The sequence below is a fragment of the Notechis scutatus genome, chromosome 3, assembly GCF_049901735.1.
Source record: "Notechis scutatus isolate UNSWTSFEM ecotype Mainland chromosome 3, rNotScu1.2, whole genome shotgun sequence".
Taxonomy (NCBI): domain Eukaryota; kingdom Metazoa; phylum Chordata; class Lepidosauria; order Squamata; family Elapidae; genus Notechis; species Notechis scutatus.
Window position 1 is genome coordinate 98986932 of NC_142011.1, and position 21226 is coordinate 99008157.

General features: G+C 35.7%; 1 protein-coding gene across 2 annotated transcripts in view; it reads left to right on the top strand.

The window, feature by feature from the left end:
• BRINP3 (BMP/retinoic acid inducible neural specific 3) overlaps positions 1–21226 on the top strand; it is a 312716-nt gene that overhangs the window by 31300 nt on the left and 260190 nt on the right. For both annotated transcript variants that reach the window (XM_087960836.1, XM_026669157.2), the window contains exon 2: positions 16912–17197. In XM_087960836.1, coding sequence (XP_087816962.1) covers positions 16962–17197 — 236 coding nt within the window. In that variant the 5' untranslated portion in view covers positions 16912–16961. The remainder of the gene's footprint in view (positions 1–16911; positions 17198–21226) is intronic.

Genomic DNA, 21226 nt, shown 5'->3' on the forward strand with positions numbered 1-21226 from the left:
TTGAGACCACAATTTTTGCCATTTTTCTAAATCAATCCCATATCCAAAATTTTTCCCCAAGCAATCATCATTTCTTTAACTTGTTCCTCCTCCAATTTAAATTCTAATAAGTGTCCATAAAGTTTTTTAATTACCTTTTCATCAGTACCCATCAAAATCTTATCTAAATCAGTCAACTTATAATAAATACCTTCTGCTTTTACATCTTTGTCAAATCTATATTGTATTTGCAAATATGAAAACCAGTTCATTTTTACACCTTGTTCTTCCAACGCTTGCATAGATTTAAATTCACCCTTTTCATTCAATATCTCACCATATCTAACAGTTTGTTCCTTTTTATATATTATTGGATAAGAAAAAGCTTCAATAGTAGATATCCATAATGACATTTTTAAGTAGTATTGTCTTTTTATCTTCTCCCAGTTCAAAAACAATGCCTCTCATATGTAGTGTCTTCTAAAATACCCCTGTGTTTTTGTTCCCTTATACCAAAGAAAGCCATGCCCTTCTAAGGTCAATAATCTATTGTTCCTTAATGTTATCCATTCCTTTGCCTACATCAAATTTGTCGCCTGGTGCTACAACTTCCAATTAGGCAAGGCAAACCCTCCTCTTATTCTTGCATTTTGTAACAGTTTTAATTTTATTCTTGCTTTTTTGCCCTGCCAAATATATTTCAACACCATTCTATTTAAGTCTTCAAAAAACTCTCTGTAGTCGGATTGGAATTGTCTGGAATAAATATAGAATTCTAGGCAATACATTCATCTTAATTGTAGATATTCTCCCAATCAATGAAAATTGTAAGTTTCCCCATTTTGTCAAATCTGTCGCAATCTGCTGCTTGAGTTTAAGATAATTATCTTCCTTCAGTGTGCTACATCTTGGTGTGATATATATCCCTAATTACTTAACCTTGTTTGTGACCTGTATTTCTAAAACTTCTTCCAACTCTTTCTTTCGTCTTACTAACATATTCTTTGTTAATATCTTTGTTTTATCTTTGTTTATTTTCAAACCTGCTACTTTTCCATATTCTTCTATTTTTTCTATTAATTTAGGTGCTGTTTCCAATGGGTTTTCTAATATAAATACCAGGTCATCTGCAAAAGCTTGCAATTTATACTCTTCCTTTTTAATTTTCATTCCTTTTATTTCTTTGTCTTCTCTAATATTTCTATTCAACACTTCCAATATTAACACAAACAGCAGGGGCGACAGTGGACAACCTTGCCTTGTCCCTTTTCTTATATCTATAGATTCTGTTAGTTCTCCATTTACTATAACCTTTACAGTTTGTTCATAGTATATCATTTCAATGGCTTGAATGAATTTTTTACCAAAGCCCATTTGTTCCAATTGCAATAACATAAATCGCCAACTCACATTGTCAAAGGCTTTTTGTGCATCTAAAAACATCAAAGCCATTTGCTTCTCAGGATGTGCCTTATAGTATTCCAGAGTATCCAAAATAATTCTCACATTGTTTTTGATTTGTCTCTTTGGCAGGAATCCATTTTGCTCAATATGGATAAAATTATTTAAATATCTTTTTAGTATTTCTGCCAAAATTGAAGCAAAAATTTTATAGTCTGAATTTAATAGGGATATAGGTCTGTAGTTTTTAACTTGCTGCAGGTCTGTATCCTCCTTCAGTATAAGTGTAATATATGCTTCTGTCCATGTTTTGGGTATTCTTTTCTTTAACATTACTTCATTCATAACTTCTAATAGGTGAAGATTCAATATTTCCTGGAAAGTCTTGTAAAATTCTGCTGGTAAAACCTGATGCGTTTCCAACATTCTGTTTTTTTAAGGCTTCTGTTAATTCCATCATTGTTATATTCCCTTCTAGCATTGTTTCAGTATCTTTAGGTATCTGAGGTAAATTCACTTTCTGTAAATGTTGTTTAACTTTTTCTTCTTGAATATTCTCTTGAAAGTACAATTTTCCATAATAATCTTGTATAATTTTTTTCTTTTCCTCATTTTCATAGCAAACATGTCCTTCATTTATTAGTTGGCTAATCCTTCTTGACTCTCTCTTCTTTCTCAATTTCTCAATTCTTTCTCATCTGCCTGGTTTATTTGCATCTTCAAAGAAATTCTGTTTAGCATTTTTAATTTTTTGTGCTAGTTCCTCTTTTTCCATTAGTCCCATTTTATGTTTAATTATATCCATTTTGTTTTTAATGTCTTTTTTTGCAGGGACTTCTGTAAATCTTTTTCCAATTTTTTATAATCATCCTCCAATATTTTAAAAGTCTTTTTCTGTTTTATATTTCTTTTCCTTGTATAGTCTATTATCAAGACTCTTGAGTAGGCCTTCATCGTGTCCCAGAGGTTCTGTAGAGATGTATCCTCTTTTCTATTTTCTTTAAAAAAGACAGCAAGTTCTTTCTCTATTTTCCATTTGAAGTCTTTTTCTTTTAATGTCGTATTATTTAAGGTCCATCTAGATCTCCTCTTATATCCTTTCCAAGTAACTGTCACTGTATTATGGTCTGCCCAGGTGCTTGTTTCTATTTCAGTCTCTCGTATGTTTGCCAATAATTCTGCTGACATCCATATCATGTCTATTCTGAACCATGAAGCATGTCTGTTTGAATAAAAAGTGTATTGCTTACTCTCCACATTTCTCTCTCTCCAAGTATCTTTTAAGTGGAATTCTTCTGTTATTCGAAAGAAAGGTTTTGGTAGTATCTTTCTGACTTTCTTTGTTGATTTCTTTATTTTGTAATCCAACCGATCATTAACTATTCCATTAAGATCTCCCATCATACAAATATTAACATAGTCCAATTCAATTATTTTCATATGTAATTTCCTGTAAAATTATCATTGATTATCATTCGGAGCATAAATTGCAATTAAAAGTGTTGTAACATTATTGTCCATTATTTCCACCATCAAAATCCTTCCATCGTCTTCTGTGTAAATTAATTCTGCCAAAATTGTATCTTTAATATATAAAACCACACTTCTTTTTTTTATTGTGCCAGCGATGTAAATAATTTCCCTAATTTTCCTTGTTTTAGTATATATTCAGTTGCTTTTTAATATGTACCTCTTGTAAGCAGATTATATCAAATTTTAATTTATCTAATTTGTGAAATACTTTCCTTCTTTTAGTAACCAAATTGAGTCCATTTATGTTAATCATAATCAATTTTCTTTCATCCATGTTAAGCTTTGTGAGGGGTTTTTATTACTCTAGTGGGTCTTAATTCTCTGTTGTTCTCTGGGTGCACCACCTACTGCACCTTCTTCTTTTTCTTTTTCAATTACTGCTATACACTCCTCTTAGAATTCAATTAGTGACTCTTCGTTTCTCGCTTCTTTATGCTTTCCTCTGAAATATTCTAAGTAGAATAGCTCAGCTTTTTCAACTGTGTCAGTTCTGTGTCTTTGTTCCTGCCAGGTGAACAAAAGGCCTTCTGGCATCAACCACCTGTAATTTACTCCTCTTTGATCAAAAATAAGTATTCTCTTCTCATCTTTCTTACTCTTCTTGGTTTCAACACCACAATTTCTTTATCTTTTTTTATAATAAAGTTTTATTGAATTTTAACAAAACAAATAAAACATCTTATTTGAGTACAGCATTGTTCCGGGTTATCACATTTCCGTACAGACACATTTTCATATGCATATTCATCTTATGTATTCAACTTCATATCTTATTACTCTTTTTCCAACTTCTCACTATTTCTCCCTTTACTTCTCTTAATTTGCTTTTATGGTTATCTCATTTTCTTCTTATTCAATTGTATTTCTTTTACCTAAATTTCTATATTTTTTTATTCATTATACTTATACTTTTGTCTGTCTTGTTTACAATTTCATATGTTCTCTTCCAACATTCTTAAGAAGCAAAATTCCCCCTATGATTACCAATCGAAGTGCAACACCTTTAAATCTTATTGTTATTATCATATCAAATCTCATTAAACATTGAATTTGTGCATTCTAAAATTATAACATTCAAATTTCTAATATCTATTTTTATATATATATATATATATATATATATATATATATATATATATATATATATATATGTATATGTATATGTATATATATATGTATATGTATATGTATATACATGTATATGTATATGTATATGTATATGTATGTGTGTATATATATGTGTATATATATATATATATATATATATATATATATATATATATATATATATATATATATATATTCTTAAGTTTTCGTGGTACTTACATGTATGGCCTTCAGCTTTGTTGGGTATTTTCCCACGTCATTATAGTTGTGCTTTTAAAATTGTAGCAACGTTTCAGCAGAATCTCATCTGCCATCATCAGGCTTCTGTATTGTGTCTGTCTGTGAGTCAGACTTTTACAGTGGTTTCAGATTGAAATTTGGGGCAGCCTATTGCTGTGCCAGAATGGTTTTTTCTTCATCCTGATTGGTTGGGAGTCTTGGTCTGTGTTTATTGGTCTCGGAGTTTGCTGTGTTCTGCTTGATTGGTGTCTCTAATATCTTCTGTCTGTTTTTGGCTCTTTTTGTATCTTGATTGGCTGGCAGCATTGTGTTACTTTATTGGAGGTCTTTAGTGCAGCTTGGCTTCGGGTAAATGGACGGCTATCATTAGTTAGGAAGCTGGGTTTCATCTGGGTGCCTGGTTGGGATGTGTTTGAGCTGGAGGTATCAGGGGGATCTGTTTGTGCCCAGGTGTTTGCCTGGCTTGTGGTGTGAGATTTTTTTGTTTGTGAGTGCAGGCTTCCAAATGATTGACAGCCTGGTGGAATCATCTCTATCTATCAATCTTTGAGAACAATTGAAATGTTTCCCTCCCTTCTTCATTATTACTTAACTGTTAATAAGCATATCTTATAAATTATTTACTATTAATAAGCAAAATAATTATTCAAATTCATCCTAATAACTGTTATAAATTTCCTTATAAATCTTTCACATTTCTTTTCAATATTTTATCAATATTTTATCAATCTTTAGAAACATTGCAATGTTTCCCTCTCTTCTTTATTATTGCATTAATTGTAAATAAACATACCATTACATAACAATACAGTTTTATCTCATAGATTATTTACTTATTTCATTTCTAACTCATTACGGTATTCTACTGTCACAACACTATGTTTTGTACCTTTGCAGAATCCTCACTTTTAACTTAGTTTAACCATTGTCTCTGTGTTTTCTAGCTGAGCAAATACCTTTAATCCTAGTACGTTTCCTCTTTTTCTTTATTTCCTGTTTTAGTCCCTCATAAGTTCTTTCCCTTTCAATCTTCCCCCCCTTTTTCTCATCCCTTTTTTTATATCCTTCTCTCTCTAATTTTCCCTTCTGTAGTTTTCTTTTCTGCTTCTCCTTGCTGTTATACTTCTTTTTCAGACTATTTTTCTTTTTGGCTATTCCCTTTGATCTCAAACTTTTAACTCCTTTCCCCCTTTTTCCCCTTATTACCACACTTTGCATTATTTGATCATTGAAAATGGCTTCTTCTTTGTCCTGCCCTTCTTCTTGCTCTTGAAGCTTTTCCTTTTGCTTTTCATAGTTCAGGATCTCCATTTCAAAAAATTCAAATATGAAGTCAAAGGATCTTCCTCCCCTTTCTGCATCTTCTTTCTGTTTTTTAAGACTCATCTTCAATTCCTCCAGGAGTGATGCCATTTTAAACACTTTTGAACAACCACTCGATTGACTTTAAGTAAAAACAGAAAAAGAAAGAAAAAACTAATGCCAATTTTTTTAAAATCACCAAATGATCCCAGACTGTTCCTTCTTGTTTCTTTCCTTTACTTTTCCTTTCCGTGAGTTACTGTACCTTTTATTAACATTTCAGTTACAATGTATCCTCAGGAGTCTTTTCAAAGTTTCACTGTTAATCCTCTTTATTTTTCCAGGTGGCACTCCATTTTTTCCATTATTCCAAGTCCCACCCTTTTGCCTCCACTCTTCTCCTTTTTAGGGCTTTAAAATGACCAAGAAAAAAATCTTTATTCTCCTTTTGACACAGATTTCAGCTTAAGGTTGCCTATTAGTGTCAAAATAGATTAATATAAATTTCTTTCCATACCATTTGTAATTGTCAATATAAAGGTAAAAAAAGGGGTTTTTAACCTCCTTTTCTCTCTCCTTCGCCGGTTAAAGATCTTCTTTCAGAAGTATCCCTCTAGGTACTTATAGATTCAGGGTACCTTGCTTAGATGTTCTCTGTTGTTTAGCCCAGTCTGTCCTGCTTTCCTCTTTGTCTTCCTCCTGCACAATCTTATCCAGTCGGGTTCTTCTTTGAGGTGGCCATTTCTGACCACCACTGCAACCACCTTCGGGGAAGGGAGTTTAGACCAGCCAAGGAGGAGAGATGTGGCTCCCCTCCACTCGGCTAGCAATCTCCCTCTCTTCACCACCTCTACGGGGTGGCTTCAGCCATGAATCCAAAGGTGAGCACAGATCGAAACCACGCACGATCGCGGATTTCGGTCTGCTGCTGAAGAGACCCAAACCGGAAGTCCACAATTTCTTTATCTTTGTACTTGAAAGTTTTCTCTCCTGCCACCTCCAGTATCTGTGTCTTGATAATCTTTTTAGTGAATCTGATATGAACTTCTCTTGGTAGTCTATTTCTCATTGCATATCTTGTATAGACATAGAACACATCATCCATCCCATCCATCATCTTCTCTTTAGTTATCTCTAACGCTTCTGCCAGTATTTCTGACATTATTTCAGCAAGATTTTCTCCTTTTCCTTCTACATTTTGAAATCTTAAGTAAAATTCTGATCTGTCAATTTCCCATCCTAATGGTTTGCATCTGCCCTTTTTGACATCACTCAATCGAGTATCAAAATCTCCAATTTTCTTGTCCCTTTCTGTATCTTCTTCAATTTTTTAAAATCTACCCTCATATTTCATCATCATCTGCTGAATATTTTTTACTTTCTCATCTGTCTTTTCAGTTCTTTGCTCAATATTCTCCATTCTCTTTTCAATCTTCTGAATTCCTTGCATAATCATCTGTAATGTCACTTCCTTCTCTTCATCCTGTTGTAAAATTGTCTGTATTGACTGTTGTCCTCCAGATGGTGAAAAGGCTATTGGTATTGAGGAAGCTGGTGCTGTTATATTTCTGCTCATCTTGTAGTGCTTACCTGTAGAGAGGGAGAAAGAAAAAAGAGAAAAGGAAAAAGGAAAAAAAAGGAGTACAGGCAGGCAATTACCACTCCAAAAAAGAAAAAGGGAAAAAGAAAAATCTTCAGGCCCTTACAGATACAAATAATCAGAGTTGGAAGGGACCTTGTAGGTCATCTAGTCCAACCCCCCACCCAAGCGGGAAACCCTACACCATTTCTGACAAATGGCAGTCCAATCTCTTCTTTAAAGTCTCAACTGATGGCGCTCCCACAACTTCCGAGGGCAAGCTGTTCCATTGGTTGATTGTTCTCACTGTCAGAAAGTTTCTCCTTGTTTCCAGGTTAAATCTCTCCTTGTTCAGTTTCCATCCATTATTCCTTGTCTGGCCTCCAGGAGCTTTAGAAAATAGTTTGACCCCTTCCTCCCTGTGGCAGCCCCTCAAATACTGGAAGACCGCTATCATGTCTCCCCTGGTCCTTCTCTTTACTAGACTATCCAAGCCCAGTTCCTGCAACCATTCGTTGTATGTTTTAGCTTCCAGTCCCCTAATCATCCTGGTTGCTCTTCTCTGTACTTTTTCTAGAGTCTCAACATCTTTTTTATAATGTGGTGACCAAAACTGGATGCAGTACTCTAGGTGTGGTCTTACTAAGGCTTTATAGAGTGGTATTAGTACTTCCCTTAATCTTGACTGTATCCCTCCTATTAATACAACTTAGGATTGCATTAGCTTTTTTGGTTGCTGCTGCACACTGCTGGCTCATATTTAGCTGATTGTCCACTAAGACTCCAAGATCCCTCTCACAGTTACTGCTATTGAGCCTGGTTTCACCCAGTCTATATGTGTACTTTTGGTTTTTCTTGCCTAAGTGTAGGACTTTACTTTTCTCTATATTGAATTTCATTTTATTAGATATGGCCCAGTGTTCTAGTCTGTCAAGATCCATCTGGATCTTGAGCCTATCTTCTTGGGTGTTAGGCATTCCTGCCAGCTTAGTATCATCTGAAAATGTGGTAAGTTCCCCTTCTATTCCCTCATCTAAATCATTAATGAAGATATTGAAGAGTACTGGGCCTAAGACGGAACCTTGTGGCACCCCACTGCTTACTTCCCTCCATGCACACTTAGACCTATTAAGGACTACACGTTGAGTATGGTTTGCCAGCCAGTTGCGAGTCCATCTAGGGGTGGTGCTATCTATTCCACTTTTTTCTAGCTTACTAAGAAGTAGGCCCTTATGTGCCTTAATCCAATTGCTTCTCTCAATAAAAGAGAGAAAAGGAAGAAAGTAAAAAAAGGTAAAAAAAAAAGAAGTAAAAGATTTGCGTTCTGGTTTCTGGAATAGAAGGTTAAAATCCAAATAAAAAGGGAGTAAAAAGGGAGATGAGAAATAACCTAAAGTCAAGCCAGCCACTGCCACTGAGTATCCAAGGCTCTTTCATAAATCAACTTAATGTTTCTAGCTCCAGTATTTTCAAGGTCACTTCAATCTTCTTTCTTTCAACTTCTGCTCGAAGCTCTAATTATTTAGTTTCACAGATGGGCACCCTTATAAACAATCTGCCATGCCTAACCCACTGTCTTTTCCAGTGCAGAGTTCAGAGTCCTTGAGTATAGCACAAGTACATAAACAAACTGAGGAAAGAAAGAAACAATATGTCCAAGCCTCTAGATGGCAGCTCTACTTTTTTTCCCTTCACTTTCAGTCCCCCCTCAGGTATCCAATACCAAAAGCAAAAAAAGAAAATGGAATCCTTCCTTTTTTTGAAACAAAAAATAAAAAATAAAACTCAAATCCAAAAGAAGAGTCTTAATCAAAACAGACTTTCAAAAAATTGTTAAAAAAATAAAAATAAAAACAAAGATGGAAAATTTAAAAGAAACCAGTCCAGTTTAAAATTCAGTAACTTTACCAAATTCAAACTTCCAATAAAAAGGGAAAAGGAAAAAACTTTCACTTTAACTAGCTTAATTTCACTTTCACTTTAACTAGCTTAATTTCGCGCTTAAACTCTTTTCTCTTCATTTTTAATTTCACTTTAAATCTTTCAGGATGTTGTCTTCAAGCAATAAAAAGTAAAAGCTCATCTCACCAAACTGACACACTTTCCTTCAATCTCTTCCATTCCAGAGCTGTCCCAGCTTCAGCAGCTTGAATGGCTGCCTCTCCGCCGCCAGCAAAAGGGCTTTTCCTGGATAAACCAGGGTCTTTGTGGTGTCCCTGGGATCGACAGGATGTGCCTTAGTCAATCACCGTCTCTACGGGACGGTTTAGGTCCTTCGGGACTGTCCAGCAGTGAAGATATTGATGGTGATCTTGGAGAATCAAGATCACGCGTCATACCACCACGACGCCAGATTGGAGACTGGAGATTTTGCAGTATCCTTCTCCTGCCATGCCTACCCTACCAAGTCACGCCCACAGAACCGGTAGTAAAAACAATTTGAATCCTACCACTGGTGAAGAACATTTTGAATAAATGAATTTCATTATAAATATCATCATCCCCAGTACTTCTATTCCTGACTAGACAAAATAGAATCCTACAAAGAGTACTGAATAACCATATTTTTTTCAGTAAAAAACATATTGCTAAATATATAGAAGAGATGATTCCACCAGACTGTCAGTTATTTGGTAGCCTGCACTCACAAAAAAAAAAAAAAAAAAATCTCCACACCACAAGCCAGGCAAACACCTGGGCACAAACAGATCCCCCCGATACCTCCAGCTCAAACACACCCCAACCAGGCATCCAGATGAAACCTAACTTCCTAATAAATGATAGCCGTCCATTTACTCGGAGCCAAGCTGCACTAAAAGCCTCCAATACAGGAACACAATGTTGCCAGCTAATCAAGACAAAAAAAGCCATAAAACAGACAGAAGATATTAGAAACACTAATCAAGCAGAACACAGCAAACTCCAAGACCAATAAACACAGACCAAGACTCCCAACCAATCAGGATGAAGAAAAAACCATTCTGGCACAGCAGTAGGCTAGCCCCAAATTTAAAACTGAAATGGCTGTGAAAGTCTTACTCACAGACGAACACAATACAGAAGCCTGATGATGGCAGATGAGATTCTGCCAAAACGTTGCTACAACTTTAAAAGCACAACTATAATGACATGGGAAAATATCCGAACAAAGCTGAATACCATACATGTAATTACCCACAAAAAGTTAAGATATATATATCCATTCCAGCCAAACCCCCAACCAATGAGAACACACCCCCACCCAATCAGAACACAGCCAAGCCCCACCCAATCAAGTCACACCCCCACTAGCAGTTAAAAGGAAGAAGCAGCTGCAAGCTCACATCACTCTGAGAAGCACAGAGCTGAAGACATATATATACTGAAAATCAAATCTATTTTCCTTCAATAATTGAAGATTCAAGATTCTGTTCGTCATTCTATAAAGGAAAAGTTTTCCTTGAATTACAGAACAGCCAATACATATTTGGGTGTACAAAAACAGATTGGATGAATGAAAAAAAAAGATATTGTTTCTAATAGTGAAACAATATCCTGCATCTGAACAGAAATGTCAACATGAGACAAAAACACCTTAGCATGGAACAGAAGGGGGGCTACAGGTATAAATCACATCTTCTTTTATTACACACTTTTAGTAGTGTGTTGCTGCTTTCACACTGTTAGGTGAAATCTGTATTTGATAAGCCCAGGAAAGAGAAGTAGAAGATGCATTTAAACTGTCACATTCGCTCAAAAACATAGTGTGCCAGTCAGCCACTTACCCTGGCGTGAAGTCTTTGGAAGAACACAGTCTTAGACTTTGCAAAGGTGATGGTTAAGAGCAGTAAGCCATAAATGAGATTACAAAATGGGTTAAAGGAAATACTCCATAAATGAGATTACAAGATGCTTCAACTCTCCCTTGGATAGAAACATAGCTTAAGCAACAGCATACAATATATTACATTCAGATAGGTTAAGTGAATGAAGAGCAGAAGATACCAAGACAACTGAGCTAAAGATTCAGCAAACAGAAATGGAGCCAGGACAAAGTATTGTGAGAACACTCTAGAATTGGTGAAATTGAATCCAGTACCTGTCACTCCTACAAGATTGACCAGATCAAGAAACATGTACCATGTAGGTTTAAAACTCTTATTAAGAAGGCTTTATTAACAGAATCTTGAAATCAGAATGAGCTTCCCTTCATCCCTTTTTATCTTCTTCATAATTAGGGCATGCATCAGACATTTTTGCAAATTACTCTCTTCATAAGTCCTTATGAATTTATATTTTCATTGATTTGGTGGAGGATCTTCTTTTTCTCCATAAAGATCACCCTCTATATTCTCTACAGTGCTTACCTTGCACAGTATTAACATACTGGACTAGGAGCAGGGAAACCTGGATTCTAGTTCTGTGTTAGGTACAAAAGACAGATTGGTGATATTGGGTCAGTGATTCCTTCTCAGCCCATGTCAATATCAGACTGAGACATAAGCTGGCTGAAAAACAAAACCTCTTGCCACATCATGAATTGATAGCTGCAAGAACTGGATGGGCTTGATTAAAACCAAGAAGATCCTGCAATCAGCAGAACAGGTGCTAAGAAGATCAACCTCCAATACCATATGTTGAATATAAAGCAACGGATAAGAAGCTGGGCTGGGCAGGTCCTGTTTTTGCCAGCCTAGCAGTTTGAAAGTATACAAATGTAAGTAAATAAATAGGTAGCTTTGAATAGGAAGATAATGGCTTTCCATTTCCTCAGCATATAGTCATGCTGGCCACATTACCATGAACAGACAATACTGACTCCCTTGACTAAGAAACAGAGTTGAATTTTTATTAGATGATGACATACAGTATCTTTTAACTAGCAGTAACCTTTCTTGAACTACCTCTCCACATATCCAAGCCATTTAAAATATTTTGTGATTACCATTCATCTCTCTATGCAAACATTCATTTGGCACCTCCATTTATTCTTGATCCTGTCTCTTTTTCTATGCGCACCTCTTAAGGATTCATTCCCACTGCATTCAATTTACTTTTATGTTTCTGGTGACATTTTATTTTTCCCCATTGTGTTTAATCTCTTTTCATTTTCACACACCATTTTCACTTCTTTTAACAAACATCTTTTCTTCACAATGTATATCATTACTTTTCTACCAGTATCTGCACATCTTAAGATTTCTTCATTGATTTTGCTATCTTCACAAATTCTCTCAATATCTCATAAGGATATGAGTAATATCCTTTTAGATATTCATTCCTTTGCTATGTATGCCAAAGAATAGAATTAAATTAAAATCCATATTGTTAAAGCAAATAAACTTTTTTCTAAGCAGAAATTGAGAGAATCACCATTCTCATTTACTCTTGGGTATTTGAATCAGTTTTTGTGTAATCTCTCTTTGCATTCCATATCTTCTTGTGTCATCTGAGAGAACCACCATTCTGATTTATTCTTGGATAGATCTTGAACAGCCCAGTCAGCCTTTTTGTACTCTCATTTTGCATTTCTACATATCTATGTCACTTAACAAAATGATAGTTCCCTTAGGATTACCATTATCAAACCAGGAATGTGGCATGCAACTATCATCAACCTAAGAATCCCTTTTATATGGACCCACAACTGCCTATATGATACCAATTATTCATTTTGGCATATATTTTAGATTTTCTTATTTCATTATTTCTTAATGAAAATCTGTAATTTTCCCACACATATTTATCAATTCATCTCCAAAACATCAGCTACCATTATTTTGCTCTCTTGTGGTTTCACAAATACCCATTTATTTGTATTTTGTGTATTTCATTTGTTAATTCATGCTATTTGCTTCTTTTGTCTTAATCTTCCATATGTTATGTTCACTGCCAGATGATGTCTTGGTATTTGTCCTCAATGCCCACCATGACTTTGGACAGCTCAGGCTTTCACCCAATGTTTTCCAGTAAAAGAACATGTAGATTAAGAATTTGATCCAGCTGCTAAAGGGAGCCTTAATTATGCTTATGCACTTCTAGCATTCCCTGATAACAGCAAACCCAATATTGGCCAGTTCTAAACTATCATATCATTAATATTGGTTGCTACTCAGTGTTATCTAGAACAAGACACCATTATTTCCCCTTCCAACAAGGCAAATCATTTTAAATGCAATTTAAAAAAACACAGAAAACAAACAGTTCTCAAGTGGATTTGATTCCCAATCTCAAATCCCACAACTCAATCTTTAAAATGTGCAACTAAAAGCAGCTAAACAGGGAAAATACTTCACAGTTATTCACAGTGTTTGTACAATTCTATAATCTTCTCACCATAGGATGAGAATCTTTGGGTATCCCATTATGCATATTCTTCTAAAAAGTTGCTGAGGTTTTACAATTCTTTTTTCCTTCTAGAAAAGAAAATGAGTGAGTTGTCTCAGAATCAGTTTGACCCAAATGAATGCAATTTATATTAGGATGAGGGCATAATGGAGAATAGAAGAAAAAAGATGGAGAGAATGCATAAATTGAATGTAGAATAACATAAGTATTTTAAAGTTCTAAGTTACTTAAAATAACTTTATTTTTTTTCTCCAACTTTGCCTACAATTGTGCATTATCATATTTTGAAAGACTTGAAAAGTATTATTATTCTGGATGTCAAGGAATGGTTTCGGCAACTGAGTAATTCATCAATTTTAAAGTACTGTATTTTTTTTACTAATGATAAAATGATGAAAAATGCTGTCTTTGGAAGAGAGTTCATGATGTTTTATAATAATTGAATGTTGCTTTTTTAATTTAAAATTGTTTAATTGAATTTATGGATTGTTCTGTTTTCTTTTTTTTTGGTTTGTTCATTATTTATCTTTACACACACAAACACACACACACACACAATGTGTAGATTGTTTTCTTGTATTTTGTATAGTGAGTTTATTTTTGCATTTTCCCACATTTTTAAATACTTGTGATAAACTAAAGTTATTTTTTGAAAAAATAAAAATAAACTTCATGCATCAATTGATTTAGAGAACATATAAGCAGCCATCCTCTTTTGTATATTACTACACAAATTACTGAAAGAAAAATATATTTGTTGCCTGATAAATTGGCATCAAACCTGAACCAAACTTGAATCAAAGTTGTTATGCAAATATCAAACAATACTTGAAAGTAAAATTATAGTATAATCTTTTTGAGCTGAACTTAAAATGAAAAAGGGGAAATTGAAGTCGTTTGAAAAGAACAACAAGGCAGGGGAAAAATAAAAACTCTTCACTGAGAAAGAATGACATGAAAACTATTGGAAAAGTTGAGGAAATGGGAGCATTGTTATTTGACTAGAAGTCAGATGACAGATATAAAGGTTTCTGAGAGAACAAATGAGAAAAGAGAGGCTCATATTTATAGCACAATTCAAGGTCTATGCTATAGAAGGACTCTAGTAGTAATAACTGTGGCAACAAAAAATTAAGAAGTGGAAGCTATTGTAATATTGCTCTGTAGTGTTGGTGTATTCCCTTTTTTTGTTTTTTTTTTTTTTTTTGTGTTTTAATTACTTAAAACCTAAGTTGGGGGTAAGGGGGTTTTGGTGGGGGTGGGTTGGTTTTGTCTCTCCGCTTCCTTATTAGACCCCGCAGTTCTCCCCTTTTTTCCCTCCCCCTTGGTGTCCCCCCCCCCCCCCCCCGTCCCCCGCCCCCTCCCCCTCTTACCCCCCCCTCCACCCCCCCTCCCCCCCCCCCTCCCGTTGTGTTTTCCCCCCCCCCCCGGATTTTTCTTTCCCCCCCCCCCCCCACCAAAACCCCCAAACACACCCCCCACCAAACAAACACCCCACCCAACCACCCCCCCCCGAAATCAAACAACACACCCCCAACAAACACCCCCCCCCCTCCCCAAAAAACCCCCAAAAAAAAACCACCCCAACAAACACACAAAAAAACCCCAACAACCCCCCCCCCCCCCCCACCCCCCCCTCCTCCCCCCCCCCCCCCCCCCCCCCCCCCCCCCCCCCCCCCCCCTCCCCCCCCCCCCCCCCCCCCCCCCCCCCCCCCCCCCCCCCCCCCCCCCCCCCCCCCCCTGTGGTAATGAAGGCAATATCCACTTAACAATTTTCATTATATCTGTTTGTATTCTGTGTAGGACAATTCTACAAATTACATAGCAGGATGCTCAGCTTTGTTATCAGGTCAGCAAACAGACATAAGATTCCCAGCTGAACTTATACAACATTATATGTTCTTGACATATATCTATGTGCCATATTTATACTTTGACATGCATAATTGTACAGTTATGGGCAGGAGTAAGCAATATTTTTGGAAAAAAATATTAAATGTGTGAGACACTACATAATTGGGATTTGTATTCTTATTACTTTGTGAATAGCCAAGCTAGTGTCCTCCAGATGTTTTGGACAATTCTTTATAGGTTATGAGGTCCAGTAGTAACTGAAGGCCAAAACATCTCAGGAGGATCAAATTATGTATCCTTAATATAGCAGTAGCACTTAGACTTATATACCACTTCACATGCTTTACAGCCCTCTCTAAGCAGTTTACAGAGCCAACATATTGCTCCCAACAACCTGGGTCCTCATTTTACTGACCTCAGAAGGATGGAAGGCTGAGGCAACCTTGAGTCTGGTGAGATTCAAACTGCCAAATTGCAGGCAGCTGGCAGCTGGCAGTCAGCAGTCGGCACTCTAACCACTGCACCACCAAAGCTCTTATATAATTGTAACCTCTGCTAACACAGTTCTTGATTTGTGGCAGTGAAACTCCATATTGAAGGTGAAATATTATCCATTTATATTTATACTGAAATAATATTCAGTAAGGATTTTTTTAATGCTGCCCTTTGAAAATCTTTAAGTTAATTAATGTTCCATATCTCAGTAAGAGCTAAAAGCTAAAGCAGTGGGCTGAACTGGAAAAAAATGATGACAACTAAATGGCAACAGAGATAGAAACTTTGCTGCCACACAGTACTAGTTCTAGGAGTCTTCAAGATTATTAGTATTCTAAGCAATAAGTACTACTAATCTTCTAGATTACTGCAATGGGCAACCCAGATTTGCATAATCACCTTTATTATTACAAATTACTAGCTAATAGTAAGAGTAAATATCAATTCATTCAATTGGATTTTTACCTCTTCTAAAAATTGAACAAACTTACTCTAGAAAGTCCACTAGTCCCTTCTGAGAAGCTCCAATTTGGTGGAGTGTAGGAAGTTAAAGAAAGGAAAGGGAATCCATTCACTGATGAAGGGTTTTCCCAGTGCTATCAACATAATATTTTGGAGTGGGGTGGGAGGGAGGAGTGGGCACTGAAAATCTGATCTGAATATTGTACCCATGCTGGGATAGAATTGTTGAAAATCTGATATCAGTACTGAATCTGGATGAAATGTTTGGGTTCTGTAATCTCCACTATTTGAAATGGGACTTTATGCTCTATGCTGGAGACAAAGAGAGAAGGAGTACAGTAAATTGCTCTTTCCATCTGGCACTTCATTTCTGCCCGTCTCTGCTTGCATACAAATGGAAATGTGCACACACAATTTCACAGGTTCAAGACATTTACTGTTATGCACACACTTCCTTATGCCTATACAAGCATAATGTACTGATGCAGATGCAGTCACAGGTCCAAGACAGAAGAAAGGTTCTCCCCCTTGACATGCCACCCTGTTTCTAGCTATTTGACAACTGTTTAGGAAGGGTGCTTGACAGGTATGATAAAAGTGAGCTGATCTGTTTTCCTTTGTGTTTTGTGTAGGTGTGAAGAGACAGCTAAGAGAATGAAGACTCTAAGTCCCCAGCGGAAGCATGATATGGCGATGCAGTGTTGGTGCTGAATTGTTCTCTCTGATGGCTCTATGGGAGTGGATAGCCCTGAGTCTTCATTGCTGGGTTTTAGCGGTTGCTGCTGGTTCAGATCAGCATGCCACAAGCCCCTTCGACTGGCTTCTCTCTGATAAGGGACCCTTCCATCGCTCCCCAGAATATACAGATTTTGTGGACAGAAGCCGACAGGGATTTAGCACAAGATACAAGATTTACAGGTATGAAGCATTTGGGATCACAAGAGCAGTGTGAAGCTTTGGGGAAGCTATATCTAAATAGGAAAAGGGAAAAACATGAATATAAGAAGCCAAGATTCTATTCAGAACTGGGGCTTCTTGAGAACTAGAGGGATGGTTGATCAAGTGGTTGAGTGAAGACATTGTTGAAATTGATCACAAATGTTGACTGACTTTCATGTATTGCTGAAAAAAGTTAATTTTAATTCCTAATCTACTTTTGATTTATATTTCTTATTTCTTTGCATGCACTTATTTTTTCAGAAAATACAGGATGCTAGAGAAAAATCATACTTCAAAAGTAGAGGACATGCCCACACTTGTTCCCTGATGTTTCTGAGATAGCCACATTCCTGTTGGTATCAGTGGAGGCTTTCCCTGAATTGCAAATAGTTTAAAAAAAAAATATTTTTAAACATTAAAAATAGTTTCTTTAGAGAAACATCCTCTGATTGGAACATCAAGGTGGGGATGTAAACTTCCCTACTCCCTTTCCACAATATCTTTTCTAAATAATAATTAGAAATAAAAAGCAATAAAATATTGATGCATTCATTTCAGAAATACTATAGCTAGTTTCTTTGCTTTCAGAATGACCACAGCTTGTTGAGAACCTTTAGAATTGTCTGTCAGAACAAACTAGCTTTTCTCAGCGTGATTTCTTTGAAACATGTAAGATTACTACTCCTATCATCTTCTATCATCTTCACCCAAAACACATGGAGTATGATGCATCGATTATCCTATGATACTCAAATCTATTGTATAGCAATTTCTTAATAGCATGAAGAAAATGTTTCAGTATTTCAATATCTTCCAGTTTAACTTCACTAATTGAGGCAATAATAATAAAGAGTTTCTAATTTAAACAGGTCAGTCCCAGGTTTGAAGGTTTGGACCACATAGCTTAATTGGTTGACTGCAAATTGAATAGAAAGAGGGTGGCTTCTTGTTTTAGAATGCATTATGGGTAAAGATCACTTGTTATATACTAGTTTTTTACACATCACCTGTTAAAGCGTGGATTTGGGGGATGGAAAAGAATAAGGAAATTTTACGCATAACAATACCGACTCACAAAATGTGAACATTATTAATGCCATTCCTCCAGGTTGGGAGGATGAGAGTTTTCACATTGAAAATGTTGGTATATATTAGAAATAAGTGTTATGGATTTCCTGCTTGTTTCTGAAATGTTTATATTGAAAAGAGGAAAGTAAGAAAACTGCACCAATGGGATAAAATAGACAATATAGTTAACAAAGTGTTTTAATTATGGATGAAAACCAGTATTGTAACTCTTTAGAATCTTTTTTTTTAAAAAAAACAGATTGATTATGAAAGAAACTGATTGACTGATATTTCTTGGTTTATTTGTGGTCTTGAAGTCATTTGAACAGGTGGTCATTCATTTGCTGTGAATTGTTTTGTTGTTGAATGTTTCCAGCATTTTGTTCTTAAGAACTGGGAGAAAACTTGGTGCGTCTGTACTATTTATGTTTGCATGCAAATCATAGCTGCTTTTTAAATATACACTTGGGAAGAGGATTGTTGATTATTTTATGTTCTAAAGATTTATATTGCTTTGCTTTTGCTTTTATTAATGCACCAGAGGGCACTGTGTTGCAGGTCAATTCTGTTTTAGATTCTTTTGTGATAGGCAGAAACATTAAGTAGTCTACACTGAACATGGTTCTAAAATATACATTGGGACATAAGGGGAACAATCCGTATATTGTATTTTATTGTATATTTTATTTATGGTATTTTAAAATCAAGTTGTCAATGATATTAGAGAGGAGAGAGAACCATCAGAACAACATATATACAGATTAATTGACCATATGGGTTTTTGTTTTATAATGGTCAACAAAAGGCAACAAAATATAATACATGAGTACTGATTTTATCACTTCTGCTTTCAGTACATAACAGGTATTGGTGTAGTGACATGGGTATGCAAATACAAAAATATCCTTTATGTACAATGTGCCTTTTCAAGTCTCACTTTACTATAACCTCTTGTAATGTACTCAGCAGAATAAGTAGGGATTGACCTTTTAAATTAAATGAAATGTTTGCCACAAAGAATGGCTTCCATAAATCTAAAATTAATTAACTGCTTCTGTTTATTGTAAATTTTGCTGAAGCACCATTCGTAGGATTAAATGTAAGAAAATAGCAAAATCACCATGTCTATCATGTTTGATGTGGCTATCAAAAATGACCAAGAATTTCATTCAGTTTGCATTTTGATATTAACTTATCAAAAATGTTCTTCCCAAGTTCTTAAATGCAAGTAATTGTGTGGAATTCTCCAAATAAAAGTAACAAAGAGGAAAAATATATGTAATTGTTGCTTTCTAAAAAAAATTGTATCTGAAACAAAATGGTATTAGATTATTAAATTGGTGTAATTAGATTAGACTGATAAGTAATCCTACTTATTAGAAAAAAAGGCACCTTTCATTTTTTTAAAAAGGTGGAACTTGTAGCAGATTTATTAGCCCACCCAGGTTCAAAATCAGGGTTGTGATGTACATGAATTAAGGCATATGGAGTAGGAGTTAATGAGTAGTTGGCACGGAGAGCCTGTGCTTGCTCCATTTTAATATAAGCAGCCCCAGTGTAGCTCATTTAGTGGTGCAAATATTCTTCTCTGTGAGCAGTCTTGCAGAACACTTTTACTCGCATTGAAACCGGATGAGTTCCTTCAGTAGTTCCATGCCCTCATCTTCAGAGAGCAATTGCTGTTGTGTCTCCTGGTTTCTGTTTTGCTTCCCCTCCTCTGTCTGCTCAGACAATAGTCTATCTAATGGTGCTGGAGTTGGCTGCTCATTGTTTTTCAGTACTGCTGAAGATGATTCTTGAACTGACTACTCATCATCAGTCCCCTCCTCTAACTCTGAATCTTAGCTCACCATGATAATAAGTTTCTATGAAATGTACACGTCTCAGAAAAGGAAGAAAACAAATGGCATATAAATGATATATAAGCTGCAAATATCACAAATGAGATGGTTTTGAAAAAACAAAAACTCTTGGATGGTATAGGAAAATCAGGAAATGAAAAAATGTACATAATTGCAATGTATTATATTTAAGAAAATATCATTTTTAAACTAAAATTATTTTGTATTTGTTACAACATAGAAGTTGTATCTGGAATGGATGGCGCCTATAAATGGGGAGGTGATGTAATGGACTACACTGAAGCAGTAGTTTCCCAGGAAGAAGGAGCACATTCCATGGTGGGGAGGGAGTTGAAACAAGAGGCAACACAATCAGAGCTTCTTTGAAGACAGAAAATTAGGATAACCACTCCCTAGAATCTCACTGGTTATATACTTTAGGGTGAGAGTGGTATTGGTTTATTCAGGCAACATTCTGTCAATTGGTTGTGAGCAAATAAACACCTGAACTTTGGCTGGATTGTTCAATGCCATTCATGGACTGAGTCTGAAAATATAAGCTTTAAGAGATATGGTAGTGCAGTGGCTAGAGTGCAGTACTACAGGCTACTTCTGTCGACTGCCTGCAATTTGGCAGATCGAATCTCACCAGGCTCAAGGTTGACTCAGCCTTCTATCCTTCTGAGGTGGGTAAAATGAAGACCCAGATTGTAGGGGTAATATGGTGACTCTGTAAACTGCTTAGAGAGGGCTGTAAAAGCACCATGAAGTGGTGTATAAGGCTACATGCTATTGCTATTTACATGATTTAAATAAACTGAAGTTTTTAAAGACATACCAACATAAAATGTATTATAGTTATTCAAGTGGATCTATTTGACATATGTGCTACCAGAGTCATATTAAACACCTAAAAAAATGCTTGTAGCTATTTCACCAATCTCAGTTGAGCAGATGTATTCCTATCACAGCTAGTAATATAATCCACAACAGGTTTGGGAGTTGTAGTGCATAGAAGAGAAATAAACTCAGTGAAGCATGATTAAATCATTTATGATATTTTTGTCTTCCTAGTGTCATAAAATCCTTAATATTTTTA